This window comes from Diachasmimorpha longicaudata, chromosome 18 (assembly GCF_034640455.1).
Source record: "Diachasmimorpha longicaudata isolate KC_UGA_2023 chromosome 18, iyDiaLong2, whole genome shotgun sequence".
NCBI classification, from domain to species: domain Eukaryota; kingdom Metazoa; phylum Arthropoda; class Insecta; order Hymenoptera; family Braconidae; genus Diachasmimorpha; species Diachasmimorpha longicaudata.
In genome coordinates, this window is record NC_087242.1 from 3,718,597 (window position 1) to 3,735,151 (window position 16,555).

The 16,555-nt window shown below is 41.4% G+C and overlaps 7 protein-coding genes across 13 annotated transcripts; 4 read left to right on the forward strand and 3 right to left on the reverse strand.

Moving 5' to 3' along the window:
- Positions 1-109: 109 nt before the first annotated feature.
- Positions 110-932, forward strand: LOC135170952 (uncharacterized). Its single transcript, XM_064137181.1, has 2 exons — positions 110-617; positions 683-932. Exons 1-2 carry the CDS (start codon positions 380-382, stop codon positions 814-816), a joined length of 372 nt encoding a protein of 123 aa, XP_063993251.1. The 5' UTR covers positions 110-379; the 3' UTR covers positions 817-932.
- Positions 933-976: 44 nt separating this feature from the next.
- On the reverse strand, positions 977-7,286 carry LOC135170910 (uncharacterized). 2 transcript variants are annotated; one of them, XM_064137091.1, is made up of 8 exons: positions 7,148-7,286; positions 6,054-6,328; positions 5,849-5,949; positions 5,157-5,648; positions 4,281-5,046; positions 4,065-4,192; positions 3,605-3,902; positions 977-3,543 (listed from the first exon to the last, which is right to left on the reverse strand). In XM_064137091.1, the coding sequence occupies exons 2-7, from the start codon at positions 6,319-6,321 to the stop codon at positions 3,630-3,632; spliced, it is 2,028 nt and encodes a 675-aa protein (XP_063993161.1). In that variant the 5' UTR covers positions 6,322-6,328; positions 7,148-7,286; the 3' UTR covers positions 977-3,543; positions 3,605-3,629. The 2 variants fall into 2 exon arrangements, with proteins under 2 accessions (XP_063993161.1, XP_063993160.1); XM_064137090.1 differs by having other exon boundaries at positions 977-3,902.
- Positions 7,287-7,425: 139 nt separating this feature from the next.
- On the forward strand, positions 7,426-9,333 carry LOC135170936 (phospholipid scramblase 3-like). 2 transcript variants are annotated; one of them, XM_064137155.1, is made up of 7 exons: positions 7,426-7,562; positions 7,743-7,962; positions 8,055-8,210; positions 8,298-8,503; positions 8,586-8,747; positions 9,001-9,147; positions 9,211-9,333. In XM_064137155.1, exons 2-7 carry the CDS (start codon positions 7,860-7,862, stop codon positions 9,265-9,267), a joined length of 831 nt encoding a protein of 276 aa, XP_063993225.1. In that variant the 5' UTR covers positions 7,426-7,562; positions 7,743-7,859; the 3' UTR covers positions 9,268-9,333. The 2 variants fall into 2 exon arrangements, with proteins under 2 accessions (XP_063993225.1, XP_063993226.1); XM_064137156.1 differs by lacking the exon at positions 7,426-7,562 and having other exon boundaries at positions 7,762-7,962; positions 8,030-8,210.
- Positions 9,334-9,671: 338 nt separating this feature from the next.
- LOC135170931 (dehydrogenase/reductase SDR family member 7) lies at positions 9,672-12,818 on the forward strand. Of its 4 annotated transcripts, none has more exons than XM_064137139.1 (8): positions 9,672-9,863; positions 10,668-10,828; positions 11,378-11,530; positions 11,692-11,798; positions 11,857-12,096; positions 12,179-12,298; positions 12,362-12,528; positions 12,624-12,818. In XM_064137139.1, exons 2-8 carry the CDS (start codon positions 10,705-10,707, stop codon positions 12,694-12,696), a joined length of 984 nt encoding a protein of 327 aa, XP_063993209.1. In that variant the 5' UTR covers positions 9,672-9,863; positions 10,668-10,704; the 3' UTR covers positions 12,697-12,818. The 4 variants fall into 4 exon arrangements, with proteins under 4 accessions (XP_063993209.1, XP_063993210.1, XP_063993211.1 ...); XM_064137140.1 differs by lacking the exon at positions 9,672-9,863 and adding an exon at positions 10,358-10,449; XM_064137141.1 differs by lacking the exon at positions 9,672-9,863 and adding an exon at positions 10,399-10,504.
- On the reverse strand, positions 12,755-13,904 carry LOC135170937 (small ribosomal subunit protein uS2m). Of its 2 annotated transcripts, none has more exons than XM_064137157.1 (3): positions 13,723-13,904; positions 13,558-13,647; positions 12,755-13,450 (listed from the first exon to the last, which is right to left on the reverse strand). In XM_064137157.1, the coding sequence occupies exons 1-3, from the start codon at positions 13,760-13,762 to the stop codon at positions 12,807-12,809; spliced, it is 774 nt and encodes a 257-aa protein (XP_063993227.1). In that variant the 5' UTR covers positions 13,763-13,904; the 3' UTR covers positions 12,755-12,806. The 2 variants fall into 2 exon arrangements, with proteins under 2 accessions (XP_063993227.1, XP_063993228.1); XM_064137158.1 differs by having other exon boundaries at positions 13,558-13,641; positions 13,723-13,838.
- A 237-nt stretch (positions 13,905-14,141) lies between these two features.
- LOC135170945 (histone RNA hairpin-binding protein) lies at positions 14,142-14,946 on the forward strand. Its single transcript, XM_064137171.1, has 2 exons — positions 14,142-14,464; positions 14,563-14,946. The coding sequence occupies exons 1-2, from the start codon at positions 14,142-14,144 to the stop codon at positions 14,744-14,746; spliced, it is 507 nt and encodes a 168-aa protein (XP_063993241.1). The 3' UTR covers positions 14,747-14,946.
- On the reverse strand, positions 14,848-16,472 carry LOC135170929 (uncharacterized). Its single transcript, XM_064137137.1, has 3 exons — positions 15,973-16,472; positions 15,613-15,886; positions 14,848-15,529 (listed from the first exon to the last, which is right to left on the reverse strand). Exons 1-3 carry the CDS (start codon positions 16,146-16,148, stop codon positions 14,969-14,971), a joined length of 1,011 nt encoding a protein of 336 aa, XP_063993207.1. The 5' UTR covers positions 16,149-16,472; the 3' UTR covers positions 14,848-14,968.
- Between the last annotated feature and the right edge of the window lie 83 nt (positions 16,473-16,555).

The window sequence follows — 16,555 nt, forward strand, 5'->3', positions numbered from 1 at the left end:
CGTGTGCTCTCCACGGGGGCCGGCACCTCGCGTTACCATGTACACAGTTTACACAGCAACCAATGAAATTCAAATGCAGCAGCTACGACGCCGACAGGGGAGTGGGGAGATCCGCAAGGGCCTGTTTAGTTACCGAGTTGATAAGAAGGGTCTCTGACGTCTCTGGAGTAGACAAGGCTATGCAAAGATGGCGTCACCAACCGGTGGAACGAACTCTGTAATCGAGTCCTTCGAGGGAATTTTAACTGAATTAATGAGGAAAATGGATTTTTAGGATTAGAACTTCACGTATTAGGGAGTTGAATACACCTGGGGGTTGAACACATTTTTATTGCGACACTTTTCTCCTCTTTATGACCTACCTGAATACCTGGTGCACATGGGCTTCTTCGGTTGCATGACCCTGACTCGGAATTCCTCCTCCAATTATTTATTATTCGTGTATCGAACTCTGTTATCGACTCCATTGGACTCATTGTCTTTCGATCGTTGTCCATCCACCCCTCGTGAGAACAACCACTCCAGGATGAGCCACGAGATCTCATCGATCTTCAAGAAAATTGACGACACAATAATCGACCTGAAGATGATCCTCGAACAAGTGACAGAGTTGAGAGGTAAGGGATCATGACACCACATCAATAAATCACTGACTTCTTTCTTCTCGTCACTTTGGGAGCAGTCAAGTGTGCCCTGATGCACGTGGAGATCCTCTCTCACTACCAGCCCCTGTGTGCGATGGTCCTGGATGGTCTGAACGAGCAGGAAAGGGAGATGAGGTTGAAGGAGAAGAGTGATGACGAAATGGAGGAGTGAGACGTTCATTACCTCCTAAAATCACTGATTGTCTTCAAGACATTGGAGCGTTTGGATCCTTTGATACTGTCTATCCTGACCTGGAACTGTTAATTGTCACCTGATTCACCCAGTCATGAGGAATGATTAATTCTCTCAATAAAATATATAGAGATAAATCTTATGTTTAAATATATTTATTACATACAGATGGCTAATACATGTGTCTCATGAATCATAACATGTACATATAGTCTTTCATATATAATATATTAATTTCATACTCCAAGATAGTAGGACGAAGGATCTTGATAAATCGGTCAGACGATGTGACCTTGTGCAATAGCGAATATTTGGGGAATATTAACGTCTTTTTGCAATTTATTGTTCATTTGGATTAATGAACATCAACTTTTCTTTGTACCACTTTCCCTTTGACGTTTAAACAAAAGCTCGGATGATGATTGCATTCAACAAATGAATTATTCTTGACAATCAGTTCGACTTTTAATTAGCGATAGTCGCACTCTGCAAATCTTGTAAATGTTCTCCAACAATTTTATCACAACACGTATGACGTAATTTAATAGAAAAATGAAGCACTTCCCCTGGGAAATTTTGTCCGAAGGGTGAAATGGTGACTCCTGGAGTTCGCGGGGAACAAAATTATTCAGAGAAAGGGCTACGTTCTTCTGTTAATTTATTTTCACGCGTGAATCTTGATGATTAATCTTTAGCTTTAAAAATTCGACGAACTTTCACGATTAAATGTGACACGCAAATACTTGATATATTCGTCTCTCTTAATTATCTAGAACATTAGGTTTATATAATGCACCATATTGAAACATTTACAAAACGTTCAATGCAACCATTTTTCATTTCATGATTTATTTTAATAATATTAAAAAATAAATTATCATTCAAGCTACTCATTAAAGAAGACCAGGTCAAAATATATCCTAAAATATAGTCGGGAATTGAGACTGAAAATGTTGCATTACACAGAACATTCAGAGGATAATCGATCTAATAATCGAATAAATTCAATGGGAATGCCATCGATGAAAAAAATTATTCACTCGATTTTTTTTCTTCTCCTCCCGGAATTTTTTAATCCATTTCCCATCGCAAAATGCAACGAAATAACTGGATAAGTCTCAACCGAAGAAGATATATCGATATTTTATGTAAAATATATGGATATATATTTTTAAAAACTTTTAGCTGAATTTTCGTCTTTCTATTCAATTTTTTCGTACGCGATTAAATTTAAAAATACATCTTTATTAATGTTCACATGGCACGCAATATCGAACGGGAAATTTAGTCACCTTACTACGACGCACGCACTCGGACACATCTGAGCCGTAGTCGCACATTAAAAATTTTTTTCTTCATTAAAAATCGAACGACTTTAATGTTCAACATCGAGTTTTAGCATTATACAATTCACTGTGGTACCCTTGTCAACCCTGCTTCATTAAATGCTTATATTTTGCTTTGGAAATTATTGGAATAATTAATTAATTAAAGCGAACGAAGATGAAAATATAAGAATTTGTCGGTAGAGGAGGGGAGGAGGGGGGAGAGGGAGGTAAAAGGATATAATTTATCTGACAATTGAAAACAAAATTAAATATTTCAAATTGTTTTTCGTTGCCTCCCCCACCGACTTGATCAACTCTGAAATATTCGATTTTTTAAAACCTTTCAATTATATACTTTCGAACTAAATCGAATCGTATTATGTGTAAATAAATTCTACAGGGAATCTAACGGCTAATATATGCAGACTGCAATAAATGTCTTCATTCTTTGCATTTTACAATTTTTTAATATCCGAAAACCCAGTGGAGACCTCAAGCCGATTGCAAATACTTTCCTAAACCGTTTATTGTCCTCAGCTTCGTTGATCATTTCCATTAAAATAATTATCGAGGTTGAAATCGGGCTCGTTAGGCCGAGTGGTGCGTGTTTGAATTCAACTGGAATATTCTGAACGATTAATTGAAATAAATAATAAATAATAAGAATTAACATACGAATAATAGTAAACAGGTCCATTATTTCGAGTGCATGAGTCTCCAGGGTGACGTAAAATACTCAAAAGGGATACGATAATTCGCTTACGACCTAAACCAATTATACATTCAGGTACACACTGTACGGATTAAGCACGATTAATAATTTCATTTTCAAATTTTTTTTTCACCAGAAATTTTCGAAATTTGGGAAGAGGGACCTTGTTGTCCTCTTCAATCGTCTTCAAAAGTATTGTAGGTAATCCAGTTTTTTTTCTCTCCCACGGATAATTTTAGTTTGTTCATGCGTACGATAAAATAATTAATGATAATTATTCTGTCGTGCATTTAAGGCCCCCCGGACCCACTCCTTCCGAACGTGATCTACATTGTTTTTCATTGAATTTTTTTCATTTATCAAGAAGTGTAATTGAAAAGTGTATTGTTGACACTGAAAAAAATATAATTCAGTAGCGAAATAGTGAAATGAGAGGTCCTCATCCTCAACTGCTCCTCAACTGCTCCTCCGAGGAAAAAAAAAATCTAGAAAACGTTCGTAAACGAGTACATCCGGGTCTCCATTTATTAATTTTTACTCAGGTATTAGTGATGGCGATAAATATTGCCAACAGTACAATTTTTCCTCCACAAATGGGAACAATTCGCAGTTTGACACTGACTAGGCGCCTAAGGATCTACACATTTGGATTTTTCTCCAGACAATCTGCAAAGAGACGGAAGATTCTATTTGATATGACGCTGTCACGTCGACTGGCGTTATATACCTCATTAAAATATCCCGAGTTTTCCTTATCGTTTCATTGTTCCATCGAATCCACTGCTGGCCCCGTGTCGCCGAGGGTAGGACAGACGATGACGATTGCGATACTGATAACGACGAAGACAGGAGTCTCCAGTGGAGCTGCGACACAGGTATATGCTCACAGGGGATGGCTGCATCTGAGAGATCACAAGGGCTGTTCTTGCGCAATGACCACCAGCGTCACCACCCTCCTCCTCGAGGACATCGCAGACTCGAGCTGCCTCCATAGCGAACACTCCCATGCAGTCCTCCTCATCATCCTGAGGAGTTTGTTAAACGGTTTTATTATACAGTTTCTAACGTCAACAAAAATTCTTTTCCTTTTAAAATTTTTTTTTCACTGGGAGGGTCTTCACCCCACCTCACAGCCCTTCCTACCGAAGAAAAGATTACTATTGTTTTTATTAAATCTAGACACTTACACAAGCTATGCAAATCTGATGCATCACACAGGGCACGAAGAGTCCACTAACGAGATTCTTCGCTGGTTTGCAGTTTCTCTCAATGGCCTCCAGCTCTGGACAGGGTGTAAATTTGCCTTCATCGAATCCTAGGGGATGACAACCAGACAGTTAACGTCATCAGCACGAACAGTCCCAGAAAATTATCATCATAATTAAAAATTACATAAGTCTCACCTTCATAAGGAGATCCTTCATCTTCTATCGCATTACTAGACCTCTTCTCATTGCCCCCAGGTTCCCCGACATTATCTTTATCCCCATTACTCGAATTATTTTTCGTCGGTGAATTCCTCGGCGACTCCCTCTGCGCAGCGATACTGTTCCTGAACTCATTGAGCGCCTTCCTCATCTTCTCCACGGAGTAAGCCGCAGCCATTCGCGCCATAACAACGTCCTTCACGTCCTGAGAGTCGGCGTCAGTGTCGGCTGCCGAGTACCTCACAGCATCCTCGATGATGACGTTCTTGACGTTCCTCAGTTTCTCGTCCATCTGATCTAATTTGTCCCTCCGTTCTCCTCCAGTTCTCTCGACGTCCCGGGGAGGTGCTTTGAGCTTGTCAGCCATTGCCCTGTAGTACCTCTGGAGCATCCACTCGTCGTCCTGCTCCTGGCTGCCGGGTCTGGCCAGGAGGGCAGCCTTCTTCCGCCTCCTGTCGATCCCGAAGTACTGCGACCAGTCCACACTCTTCTTCTTGACTTCTATCAGACGCTCCTTGGTGCTCCCGGCCTTGGGCTTGTCCTTGAGACGCTCCTGTCGAGATGTGGTGGTGTCGGTGGTGAAGGGAACCGGTCGCTCTGATGTGTGCTGATGCATGTGCTCCATTCCGTGCATGTGGCTGGTGTCTCCATTGTGATTCAGCTTTGTCTGGAGCTTCTGGCCTTGAGTTTTGTTGGATTCGGAGGATTGGGGACCGAAGAGGGCACCCAGATCCTGGGCGACCTGTTAACGAGAATCAAAAACAGGGTTTTTAATAATTTTTCTGTTATCGAAAATTATTGAACAAATGAAAAAAAAAATTCTTCAACGTTTCCTTGAACGTTTTGTCGTACCTTAGGATCGGTGGACTGCGATGTCAGTGGAAAGGATTTAACGCTCCTCTTGGCAACTGGAAAGCGCTTCACGAGGTCCCTGTAGTCCCTGCCGAGGGGGTACCTTCCGTTGACATTTCTCCTCTGGGTCGGAAGTACCTGGTAGAGTAAATAATTTTTTGGACGCTGAGGGCGCTCTCCTTCGGGGAAATCTATTTCATCGTCTTCTCGGGAACGATCTTTGGCAAGAAATTCACCCCATGGCATGGGACCCGGACCGTCGAATTTATTATTCTGCTCCATCCTGTATCTGTCGTAGAGTGACTGCAGGGCCTCGATTGGCAAGTACTCGGGATCCTCCGGGTCTTCTCCGTAAGGGGGTGAATTTTGGAGCTCCTCCAGAAATAGCCGAGCCAATTCTCTGTCATTGCCGTTCAGATAGTCCGAATTTGGGGTGCGTTTTCGGGCACCGGTTCTCTCACGCTCCCGGAAGAGTGACGATCCTGTCTCCCTCTGGAAAATTAAAATTTTCTTCTCGTTGAATAATTTAAATAATCAATGAATTATGCATGAGAAATAATAAGTAGATTGTACTCAACACAAGAGGTATTTTCCTCCTGGTTTATTCATGAGCCTTCACTTTTCGTGAAGTTTGTCAGATTTGGGGGAAGTTCGATGATAAAAAAAAAAATCTCGTTGAATTAAAAACTCACTTGAATGGGCGCTGTCTCAAGATAATCCATGAGAGCCCTCTCCAATCTTTTATTATTAAACCCTCGATATCCGACCCCGATATTCTCCAACTGTCCATTCTCTGCACAAAAAAAAAATTGCAAATTTAAATATCAATACGTCTCCTACCCCTCCCCTCCCGTGTGGTATATCATGTGGAATTAATTGATTGGATTGTGGGAATACCTAGGGGAAGAAATTCGAGGTCATCCTCGTCTTCATCCATCTCTGGTATTTCCTCCCTCTCGAACTTTCGCTCCGGCTCGCCGTGATACTTGAAGGACCTCAGGTCGCCGTAGTAATCCTGGGGAAGTCCGTCGAGGGACCGTTGTTTTCTCGTTACAGCGTTCAGGGCACTCCTCAGGGAGTCCTCGCTCGTCTGGTGGGGAACTGGTGAGGTGGCTAGAGCGAGTCCTACCAGGAGGAAGGCCAAGGGCCAGAATATTCTGGGCATTTTGTTCCTGAAGATGAGGAAACGATTTTTATAACGTACGATCTGTCAATATTTAATCTGTTGCTTTATCTGGGGTTCAATTTTTTTTCTCTCTGGTTTATTTGGTGGAACATTTGTTAAGGAAAATGCCCCGCAGTGATAAACAAAATAGAAACAATTTTCGATTTTTTTGCTGGACTTTCTGCACGTGGAAAAATCTAGAGGAACCCTGGTGAAACATTTCTGAATAATCGATGTACCTAGGCCTTCTCAATGCCCTCCCCCTCTTGCCGGGGTCTCCATTCACCCCCAAAACTCCCCTCGTTATTCTCCAAAAACGTTAAAGCCACCTGGAGCACGCAAACACACAAAAATCGATAGACTTATTCTGACGTTCTAAATCCAGAATTTAACGAGCTTCTTTTCGTGCCAGAGTGCTAGCATATGACATGTTTTTCACAAGCTCTAGAGTGTCGACAGCTAATTCACCCTTTTAGTCTATTCGCGGAGCTCAAGGGGTGACTGTTGGTTTTGTTAAAATTTAATTAATACCAGAAGTTCAAGCAATAGGTCACTTCGACTTTCCGGACATAGGCAAATGGTCTATAAGCAGTCCAACGTTGACGTAACAGATGGTGGCCTGAATATCAGGAAACTACTGTTCCCCACTACGTCACAACAACGAAAGTTAGAACCCCCTGATAGATATCACTCCCCAAGACAATCCCATCAAATTCCATTAATTAAAAAATTTTTTACAGATTTCTGCTGATTGTGAAATGATCTGGGGCTCAATCAGAGGGTCCAGACTTCCTCAACTCGAATTCTAGGGGAAAAATGCACTTACGCCCTTTCAGTTCTTCATGAAAAATATCCGGATGGTTTGGGAGCTTGGAATATCGACTGGGAATATTTATTTAGACAACAGCCCAGGACAACTGACGAATGAAACTATTTAGCACCACTTGAGAGTCACAACAGCTTTACGCAAGCCACACCAAAACCCGAGCTTTTATACCCCCCCGGCAGTATTTTATAATCGATATTGTTGCGCATGACATCAACTCGATCCAGCAACAAGTCCAAGAATACGTGAGGTGACTCGGGGACATCACAATGGGGTGAAAGGTTGAGGGCTGGACATGATTGAATAGGAGTGGGTCTGGACGCCCTTCCAGGGAGCGAGATCCTTCGATAATTTCACCAATGGCCGGAAAATATTCATGAGACTTTCCAGGAATTGTTTTTATTACTCGAAAAGGGTGAGGGGGTGTCAAAATATTCTTGATTTAACGTTAATGAGCTGTGAATTTGATGTGGACTAAGCACTTGTTGTTCTATTTATTTTGATGGTCTGATTGTGCTTTCGCTGATTTGTTTTTAATATCCACAATACATGACAACAATGGAGACTTATTATGCTGTACTTTTTTCTTATCGAGGTACGGATTTACGAATTGATAAGAGGATAAGACAGTTGTTATCAGGACGAGGTCAGATAGATTATTCCCACCGGAGATTGATAATGGAAATAGTCGCGGCTCGCGTTTCCCTTCGAAATGTCAGAGGGACATATTTTTCCGGATGAAATCGGTGGAGAGCGTCCACCCCCAGTCCTCTACGAGTCCTCGACGACTTCGGGGGTGCACCCGGGCAGCGCAGGTAAAGGGTAGCAATTAATGCAGATTTAATAGTCACTCGATTGTCTGGGAAAAATTGAATATTCAAGGGAAAGAAGTACTTCCTGTTTCCAGATAGAAATGAAGGGAGACATCAGAGACGACCTATACCAATCAGCACCCAGGAGTGGAGGTCGGCGACGAGGTCGCAGTTCAGTCCCATTTCCGCTGAATATTTCTTGACGAATGTGGAACAGGTCGAGATACAGCCAATAGTGGACCTCAATGCACGTGCGTAATCAATAATTTTGATTAACATAACAGAGATAATTTATTTGATTTGAAAAATAAATATATTTCAATTGACATCTGTTCCAGTACTTGGACAATCTGGGCATCAGTTCAGGGTGAAAATTCGGGGGGCAGAAACATTATTTTTAGCTTCAGAAAACTCGACCAATTGTCAGAGGAATATTTTGGGCTCCTCCAGAAGTTTTTTGATGGATGTGAGGGATCCGTCCGGAGAATGTGCCTTCACACTGACGAAGGGGCTCAGTTGGGGATGTGTTCCAGGGTTTTTGCATGTAATGAGACCTGAGAAGGAAAGACTCTGGAGATTAATCACGTCAAGGGGAGGAAATAATTAAGAAAAAATTTTTTCGACAGAATATGACGGTCCAAACTACTGAATACATCGGCAGCGTCCAGCAGAACTTCACTCTCTTCGGTCCCAGTTTCACGGTTTATGATGCCTCGGGGGAAGCCATGTGCATCATAGACGGGCCCAATATGTGCTGCTGTTGCATGAGCGATGAAGTTTTCTTCCAGGTGAACGAGCGCATGATTTTATGGAATTGCAAAAACGCAGAAAAACCGGGTGAATCCACCGAGAAATTCAATTAAACTTCTAATGAACTTTCTCGTTATTTCTCTAGCAGATAAGGTGTGAATTAGTTCACAGCTTATCTGGGCCTTATTCCAATCAAAAATCTTGTTTCTAATTTTTTTGGGGGAGTAGAACTGACTTTTCTGTTAAGTCCCATGTAAAAGGGACCAACCACCAGCTGATATTTCTCTTCAGGTTTTGTCTGCAGATAAGACTCGTCAAATAGCCTCCATAAGTCATCAGTACGATCACCTACTCGTCGATTATATTCTGCTTCTGACGTTTCCGATCGACGCCAACGTCCGACTGAAGAGTCTCCTGATGGCAGGGACATTTTTGCTGGTGAGTGACAACAATTGATAACAATGAATTTGGAAAACCGATTTGTTAAATCTCCTGTTACAGGGGGCACTCTACTTCGACCGTTTGTCCAGCTCCACTAGATCTAGACCTACCACCTAACTGTTCATAATCCTATTATTATTATTTTTATTTGTAAAATAAATAAATTGAGTGGTGTCAGTAATATTTTTCCTCTGGAACTTATTTCGTTGCCTCCAACTAAGAGCCAGTCATTGTGATATGTAAATGCATCGTCTTCAGGTACATATTTGGTGCCAAAAAACATGGGAAAAATATTTTGATAAATTATGTCTTCAGTGTCGTGGAGTGTTCATCCATAAAAACCCTGAAATCAATTTTTTTAATCTCCAGTGCTGATTGCAAACGTTAAATAAATGAATAATTGATTGAATCTAAAAGTAAGTGCTAAAATACGATTTCCCCTCCAGCTATTATTGCCCAGATATCTATATTGCACTTTGCCTCATCGCGATAGGCTTCCGAGAATGAAAAAAACAGTGTGCGACGAGAAACAAGAGTTTGACGCCTCTATCTGGTCGACAGTTCTAAACCGTTTGGTTCGGATACGGTCATATGTTCTCTGTGACTCCCAGGATCAGAAATCGAATTTTTAGGGCACCCAACAATCGTGTGGTACAGGAGACACAGATGCAAATGCTGAAGACATCAGTTGAACGGACCTCAGGAACCCAGAGGTATTATTATTATTAATACTATGATTTGATTGCTCATTAACGAGATCAATAGACAATCCTCGAAGACTGCGGCTTCACCTCGAGGACATCGAGTTCAATAACTATTATGTCGATGACGACATATTTCAGTTGAACAAGTTTTATTGAGTTTTTAATTTTTTTTTAATTGCCTACGACTTTTTCGAACCCTCGCAGTCCTGAAAAAAATTATCGGTATTGTTGCGTAATGAAATATTACTCTACGGTGACGTCTGACCGCTGCCCTGACCTAGACCACGTTTTTGCTCTGACCGAATGAATCAGGTAAAGGTTCTGAAGAGACCAAAATACCCAGTGAAGGTTGAAGAGGAATGGGCTGAAATGGGATTATTAACATTTATTAATATATTAACAATCCCTGTCACTCATCGATTATCAACTGAGCTAATGAAAATGTGGCAATTATTCATCATGAATAATTCATGGAATTCATGTATTATTTCATGGATTTTCCCACCAGCGAATATGTAAGCAGTCATTACCATTAACAGGATTGACGAGTCATCAGTCTTCAGCAGGAGTTCCTCTTCGATAAATTAGGAGAAATGTTGGTGGTTCTTGGAATTAATTGAGAGAAAAAAAAAATATAGGGCCGGTGACGTGTGAGGCTTTTGGCAGCTGGTTTTTCGTTTACATTTATCAATAATTATCAATAGTACATTATGGATTTTAATGTAGCGTTGACGGTGCTTCCATTGTGCCACAGTGCGGCACAAAGGTTAACGCCAAAAACATAACCTGAACAAATTAAAATTAATTTTCCAGATACTGACGAACTCCATTGAACAGTTTTGTTGATACAATGGCATTCTTCGAGATTATTGGTATCATCACAGTTGTTTATTACGTTTTCTATTTAATTTATCCATGGTTTCTCGATTGCGATCTTGGACTCTCCCTTCAGGAAACATTCGGCCAGCCTGTCGGTAATTATAAGGTTTTTCAAGGACATATGTTAACACCGAACACTTTCCTGGCAGAATAACTAAGAACACACGATAAATGGTGCTTGATATCTAGGACATATGATGCATAACGTATCTCATGAAGACATTAAGTTATTTATGAATCATTGACCCCTGTTGCCACCCAAATAACCCACCATCTGACACTCGGGTATCACCGAAGGGGGAAAAACAATTGTATGCATTCAATCAACAATTAACAATATCCAGAGCTCAGATTTTGATAGGGAATCGGTCAAATTATGGAGATTCTACACCACTTTGGACAATTAAAAAAAAATATGGAGAAAATACTCCGATGGTACCCGGGTGGTAACACAAGAGTTAAATTAGATACTCAGGGTATTCACTGACTTGTTTTACACATCTTCGATGTCGCTTGGAATCAATTACCTTAATGATGATGCACATAATTTCGAAACACGTGTTCAATTAATTCTGTAAATGCAAATTGATTGGGGCGTTTCAAAGTGCAGAATTGAGACGTGAAATTTGTTTCTTGTAATTCAGACAAATTGAGGGGCAAAGTTGTGTGGATCACGGGGGCTTCCAGTGGCATTGGTGAACATCTGGCGAATGTACTTGCCAAAGCTCACTGCAAGTTGATATTATCGGCGAGAAGGGCCAATGAACTTGCCCGAGTGAAGGAGGAATGTTTGAAAGGTATTTTAATTGTATTTTGTGGCAGTCTAGGGTGAGAACAGATAAAAACATTTCATAAAACTGTAAAATCGAAATCCATTAAATTGGCTGAATTTTCCAAACGTTCAAGTAGTAAAACATAGGATGACCTCACTGAATTGTCTCCTCCATTCTTTCCTCAGTCAATCCTCACCTTCAAGAAACCGATGTGGAAGTCCTCGTGATGGACATTTGTGATGTTGCCAATCACCGGAAACATTTCGAACACGTCATCGCGAAGTTCGGAAAGGTAACATGCACTCGAATAATTTCCACGTGGAAATCGACTCATGGTATGTTTTCTCCAGCTGGATATTCTGGTGAACAATGCAGGCAGATCCCAGCGGGCGAGCTGGGAGAAGATCGACCTGCAGGTGGACAAGGAGCTCTTCGATCTTAACGTATTCTCTCACGTCTCCCTCAGTCGAATTGTCTACGCCTACTTCGAGGAGATTGGACATGGTCACATGGTCGTTGTCAGCAGTCTCGCGGGAATAGTAGGAATTCCGTTCTCTGGCTCGTACACCGGGTCGAAGCACGCGCTACATGTGCGTCGACTTTAAAAAAAAATCCTCCTTCGAGTCTTCTCAAGGTTAGACAAAATTTTTTGAAAAATTATTGGGGTTTCAGGGCTACTTCGAGAGTCTTCGAGCAGAGAAGCAGAATAAAAATATTCCCATCTCCATAGTATGCCCTGGCGCCGTTCAGACGCCATTTTTATCCGAGAGCTTCACTGATACGGTTGGCGAGGTACCCACATGAATACACGAATATAATTATAAAAAAAATTATTATCAATATTTTTTCATGCAGAAATTCGGCCAAGTAACTCAACATGCCAAGAACAAGGTGAGTCCCGAACGTTGTGCTCACCTCATAGCAGTGGCCATTGTCAATAACATCGACGAGTCTTGGATTGCACATTCCACGGCTCTTCAGCTCACTTATCTCGTCAAGTACTATCCGAGTCTAGGTCGAATGTAAGTTTGACAATTCTGTCATTCCGGCTGATGCTCGATATTTCGACTTCATCCCTTGCACCAGTAAAATAATGTTGATTAAAAAAATGTTTTAGGATTCTCCAACTGTTGGGCCCAATATTTCTCCAACGCCTGCGTGACAACAAGGTCACGGTCACTGAGAAATAAACTCTAGATGCCGTCTTCAACGAGGGACAAGTGCATACATTGATAATACATTCTTAAATTCAGTTGAAATGATTTTATATGACATTTTGTACATAAGGAATAAACTTATACTACTCGGTTAACTTGGACAACTTTTCCCTAGCCCCTTTTCCCCGCAGAATAGCTTCCTTGAACAGTTTGCAGTACAGGGCGTGGGCTACTGGGCTGTCATCATTGCCAGGCACTGGATAAGTGATGAGATTCGGATTGCAATTGGTGTCGACAATTCCAACACTGGGAATGCACATTTTTGCTGCATCACGTACAGCAAAACTCTCGTAGAGTACATCGTTCTGGGAGTTGATGAAGATACACAAGTCCGGGAGTCTGGTGACAGCCTTGAAGAGTCTCGTTGCATTGGTGAATGTTCCCCTCGTCCAGAATCTCGTGTGGGCGAATTCACCGCACTCCCTGGCCGTTTTTTCGACCAGGTGAGTGGCCTGGGGATTGCGACAGACGAAGAGAATTATTCCATTGTGAAAGGCAATGTGAGCTGTGAAGTTGAGGGCACTTCGGAGGTGTTCAGCTGTCTTGTCGAGGTCGATTATCAGATGGCCCAGTCGTGATCCGTAGAGGTACGGCTTCATTCGATCATCCAGGGAGCCGATCTTGTGGCCGAAGTGCACTCGTGCGTCGAAGAGGTCCTTTATGGTGAACAGCTCGTGAACTCCGAAGAGATCGGGGTGCTTCAGGGGATCTATCACAGCTGGTGGGTCTAGAAAAGTGAGAAGACATTTTTTCGCAAAAATTCTGGAGAAAAAACCTCAATTCGTTGGAAAATTTGGACTTCTGTCTTTGTTCAGTCTCAATAAAATGAAATACCTTCACTTTTTTGTACTTTGGGGACTGCTTGTGTTGACAGGGGTGTCTGACTGAAATTGATGCCCACTGGTCGCTTGACATGGCCTAAAACTGTCGAAATTCCCTTAAAGATCGATACAACGTCTTAATTTACAAACAAGTACTCATAAATAGTTATTTATTTACACTTTGTTGTGGAAAATATACGAGCTACCGATCCAGCCATTTTGAGGTTAACCAAACTGTGAATTGGTCACTAGATAGTAGATTCTCAGGGTTATCTGCTTTCCCCGGTGTATCATCTCATACCCACCGTCTAATGTGGCGCCAAAACGTTAGCGGTGCAACAAACGCAAGTCCCAAAAAGTTGTGAAGTCAAGTTCACCTGCTGTTTTTCGTCGTTCAGCTCTTCAAAAGTTGAAGTAATTGAAACAAAGGATTTTCTGCGAGTGAATTGAATATCTCCCAGTTCCCTTTTTCTCATCGATTATTGAGAAGTCAAAGACAAACAGTTCGGATTGAAAGTTCTGCAGATCTAAGGTTATCATCACATGTGTTTGTGCATCTCAATATATTAATTCCGAAAAAAAAAGAAAAGGAGTAAAATGGCTGATACGAAGGAAAAAAGTGATACAAATTCTCCAGAACATTGCGAGGAGGCAAATAGTGACGAACAAACAAAACCCGGGGAGATAAAACATTTGGAGAATACGAAGAAGAGACTCAGGGATGCGAGTCCCGAGGATGGGTCAGAGAGGTCCTTCAGGAATCGCAGGAACAGTGAATCAAGTGACAGCACAATCTCCAGCAGTGAGAAGAGAAAAACTGAGTACGAGACTGATCCTGCGGTGTTGTCTAGGAGGCAGAAGGACATTGATTATGGGAAGAACACGATTGGATATGACAGATACATACAAATGGTTCCCAAGTAGGTTCAAAAAAATTAGATTCGAAAGATTTCAGACCGCTATTCGGGGCCTAAATGTTGAATTTTTCTCTATAAACTATCGAAATTGACTTTGCAAGGGATCAGAGGACTGAAGGTCAGCCAAAGACCCCTCCGAAGCACGTGAAGTACAGCAGGAGAGGCTGGGATGGCATGGTGAAGCTCTGGAGGAAGCAGCTGCACATTTGGGACCCCCCTGAGATTAAGCAGGAGCCTGCACCGGAAAATGCAGAGAATCCTGAAGTAGCTGTCTCCGAAGATTAATTCCTTCACTTTTCAATCTGAGAAGATTGAAATACTCCTTCTGTACGTCAGGCAATTCGTTTGATATTGGGTACTGGGATTTTTGAGTGATTTGCCAAAAAAACAGTGCATAGTTATATTTTTCAACGCGTCAGGTAGCATTTATACCTTGTATTTTGCATTATTCTCTATAATTACAAAAGTTCGTTTATAAATTACAATATTTAGTAGATTCAATCTAGACTATTTAGCATTGGTTAAAGTCTCTAGTTTGCTGAGAATTTCTGCCAAAGTTTTGTTAGTGTTTCGCTCCACTTCGGCGATTCTCTCCATCAGTCTGTTCTCCATTTCTCCGAGTTTAGTATCGATAATCGATTGTAAACCGGATAAATCAACACTTCCATTGATTGTTTGTGAATAATTTGCAGGCTGTTCACCTGGAGAGTTGTTATTATTCGCAGAAAATTTCGGTTTCGTAGCTTTTTTATTACTTTTAAACGCTTTTTTCTCAGAGTCGTCACTCTGAGAGTCAGCTGGAGAAGCTGACGTCTTATTCTCGAGCTTTCGAACGTACTGCGCCATTCCAGAGTCTTTTAAAATGATATTCCGAGAATTTCCAACCTTTTGAGACGCTTTTCCAGTCAAATTATTCCGTTTAGGTTTTAACAGCGTCAGGAAATCGCTAATTATGGTGTTATAGCTCGACTCTTCTGAGCGAGGACTGTTCGAAGGCTTGGAATCGTCCAGGACGAGACGAATTCCATAAATAAATACTGATGAACGTTCATTCTTTACTCTAGTGAACTGAAATAAAAAAAAGTGTTTTCAAAGTTTCGAAGCAGTGGGTTAATTAAATTAATTACCAGATTAATGAGAGGTTCAATTACCTTTATACTGGCTTCTCTCGTGGGCTTGTCGAAGACAATTCCTCCCAGGTAAACAGTGCATCCCTCGAATTCATCGATGAACTCTGAGAACATAGTCGCAGCATACTCTCCACTCTCTTTAAATATCTCCAGGACCTCAGCCTCGGATGCAATTGCTATCCTGACTATCCTCTGCCCATTCTTCAGTTTGATGTCTATGGTACAGGGCTCGTAGTCGGGTTTCGGCTGAATTTCTATGCTCGTATGTTCGTATGCGATGTCCTCTAAGGGCATGCTAACGAATTAAAATAAAATAAAAATGTTAAGTATTATTTGGAGAGATCTGAGACACGAGAGTAATTGGACAACTACCGGCATTACCTTCCAGAAAAATCCTTTTGGAGAACTGTTGTAACTGTGTTTCTGAGGGATTTATCCTTGGACACCCACCAATTTGATGAAATTTCGAAAATATCATTTTGAGCTTTTTCACCAGGTGGTTCAGCCCTCACCGGAGGCGGATTTGAGGCTGTTTTATCAGCAACTATCATCTCCATGATCTCAAATATAATGAGGTTATTATCTCTAGTAACGTGGTGAATGATAACACTTAGATGTTAAAAATTAATCCATTTTGTAGGTTATGATGTCGTCACTCTAAACTTATTGGTTTTTTTTGCTTTTTTAATTAAAAAAATGAGATTCTCCTGCGGGAAAGAGAATGCCCGAAGCACGAGAGTATTTTATGAACACATAACCACCAAGTTGTGCTGGAAATAACCCACAGGGAACTCCAGAGTAGCTCAATAACGAGGCATGGCCCTACGGATTTTTTTTCACTACAGAATTCTACTTTACTACTTTTCACATTTCGTAGCGGTGGCGCATGAACCACGATGGTGAACGTTCCTGTTAGCAAATCTCCCCCATCATCTTTGTATTTATCGCACTAATGTGCAGCAAT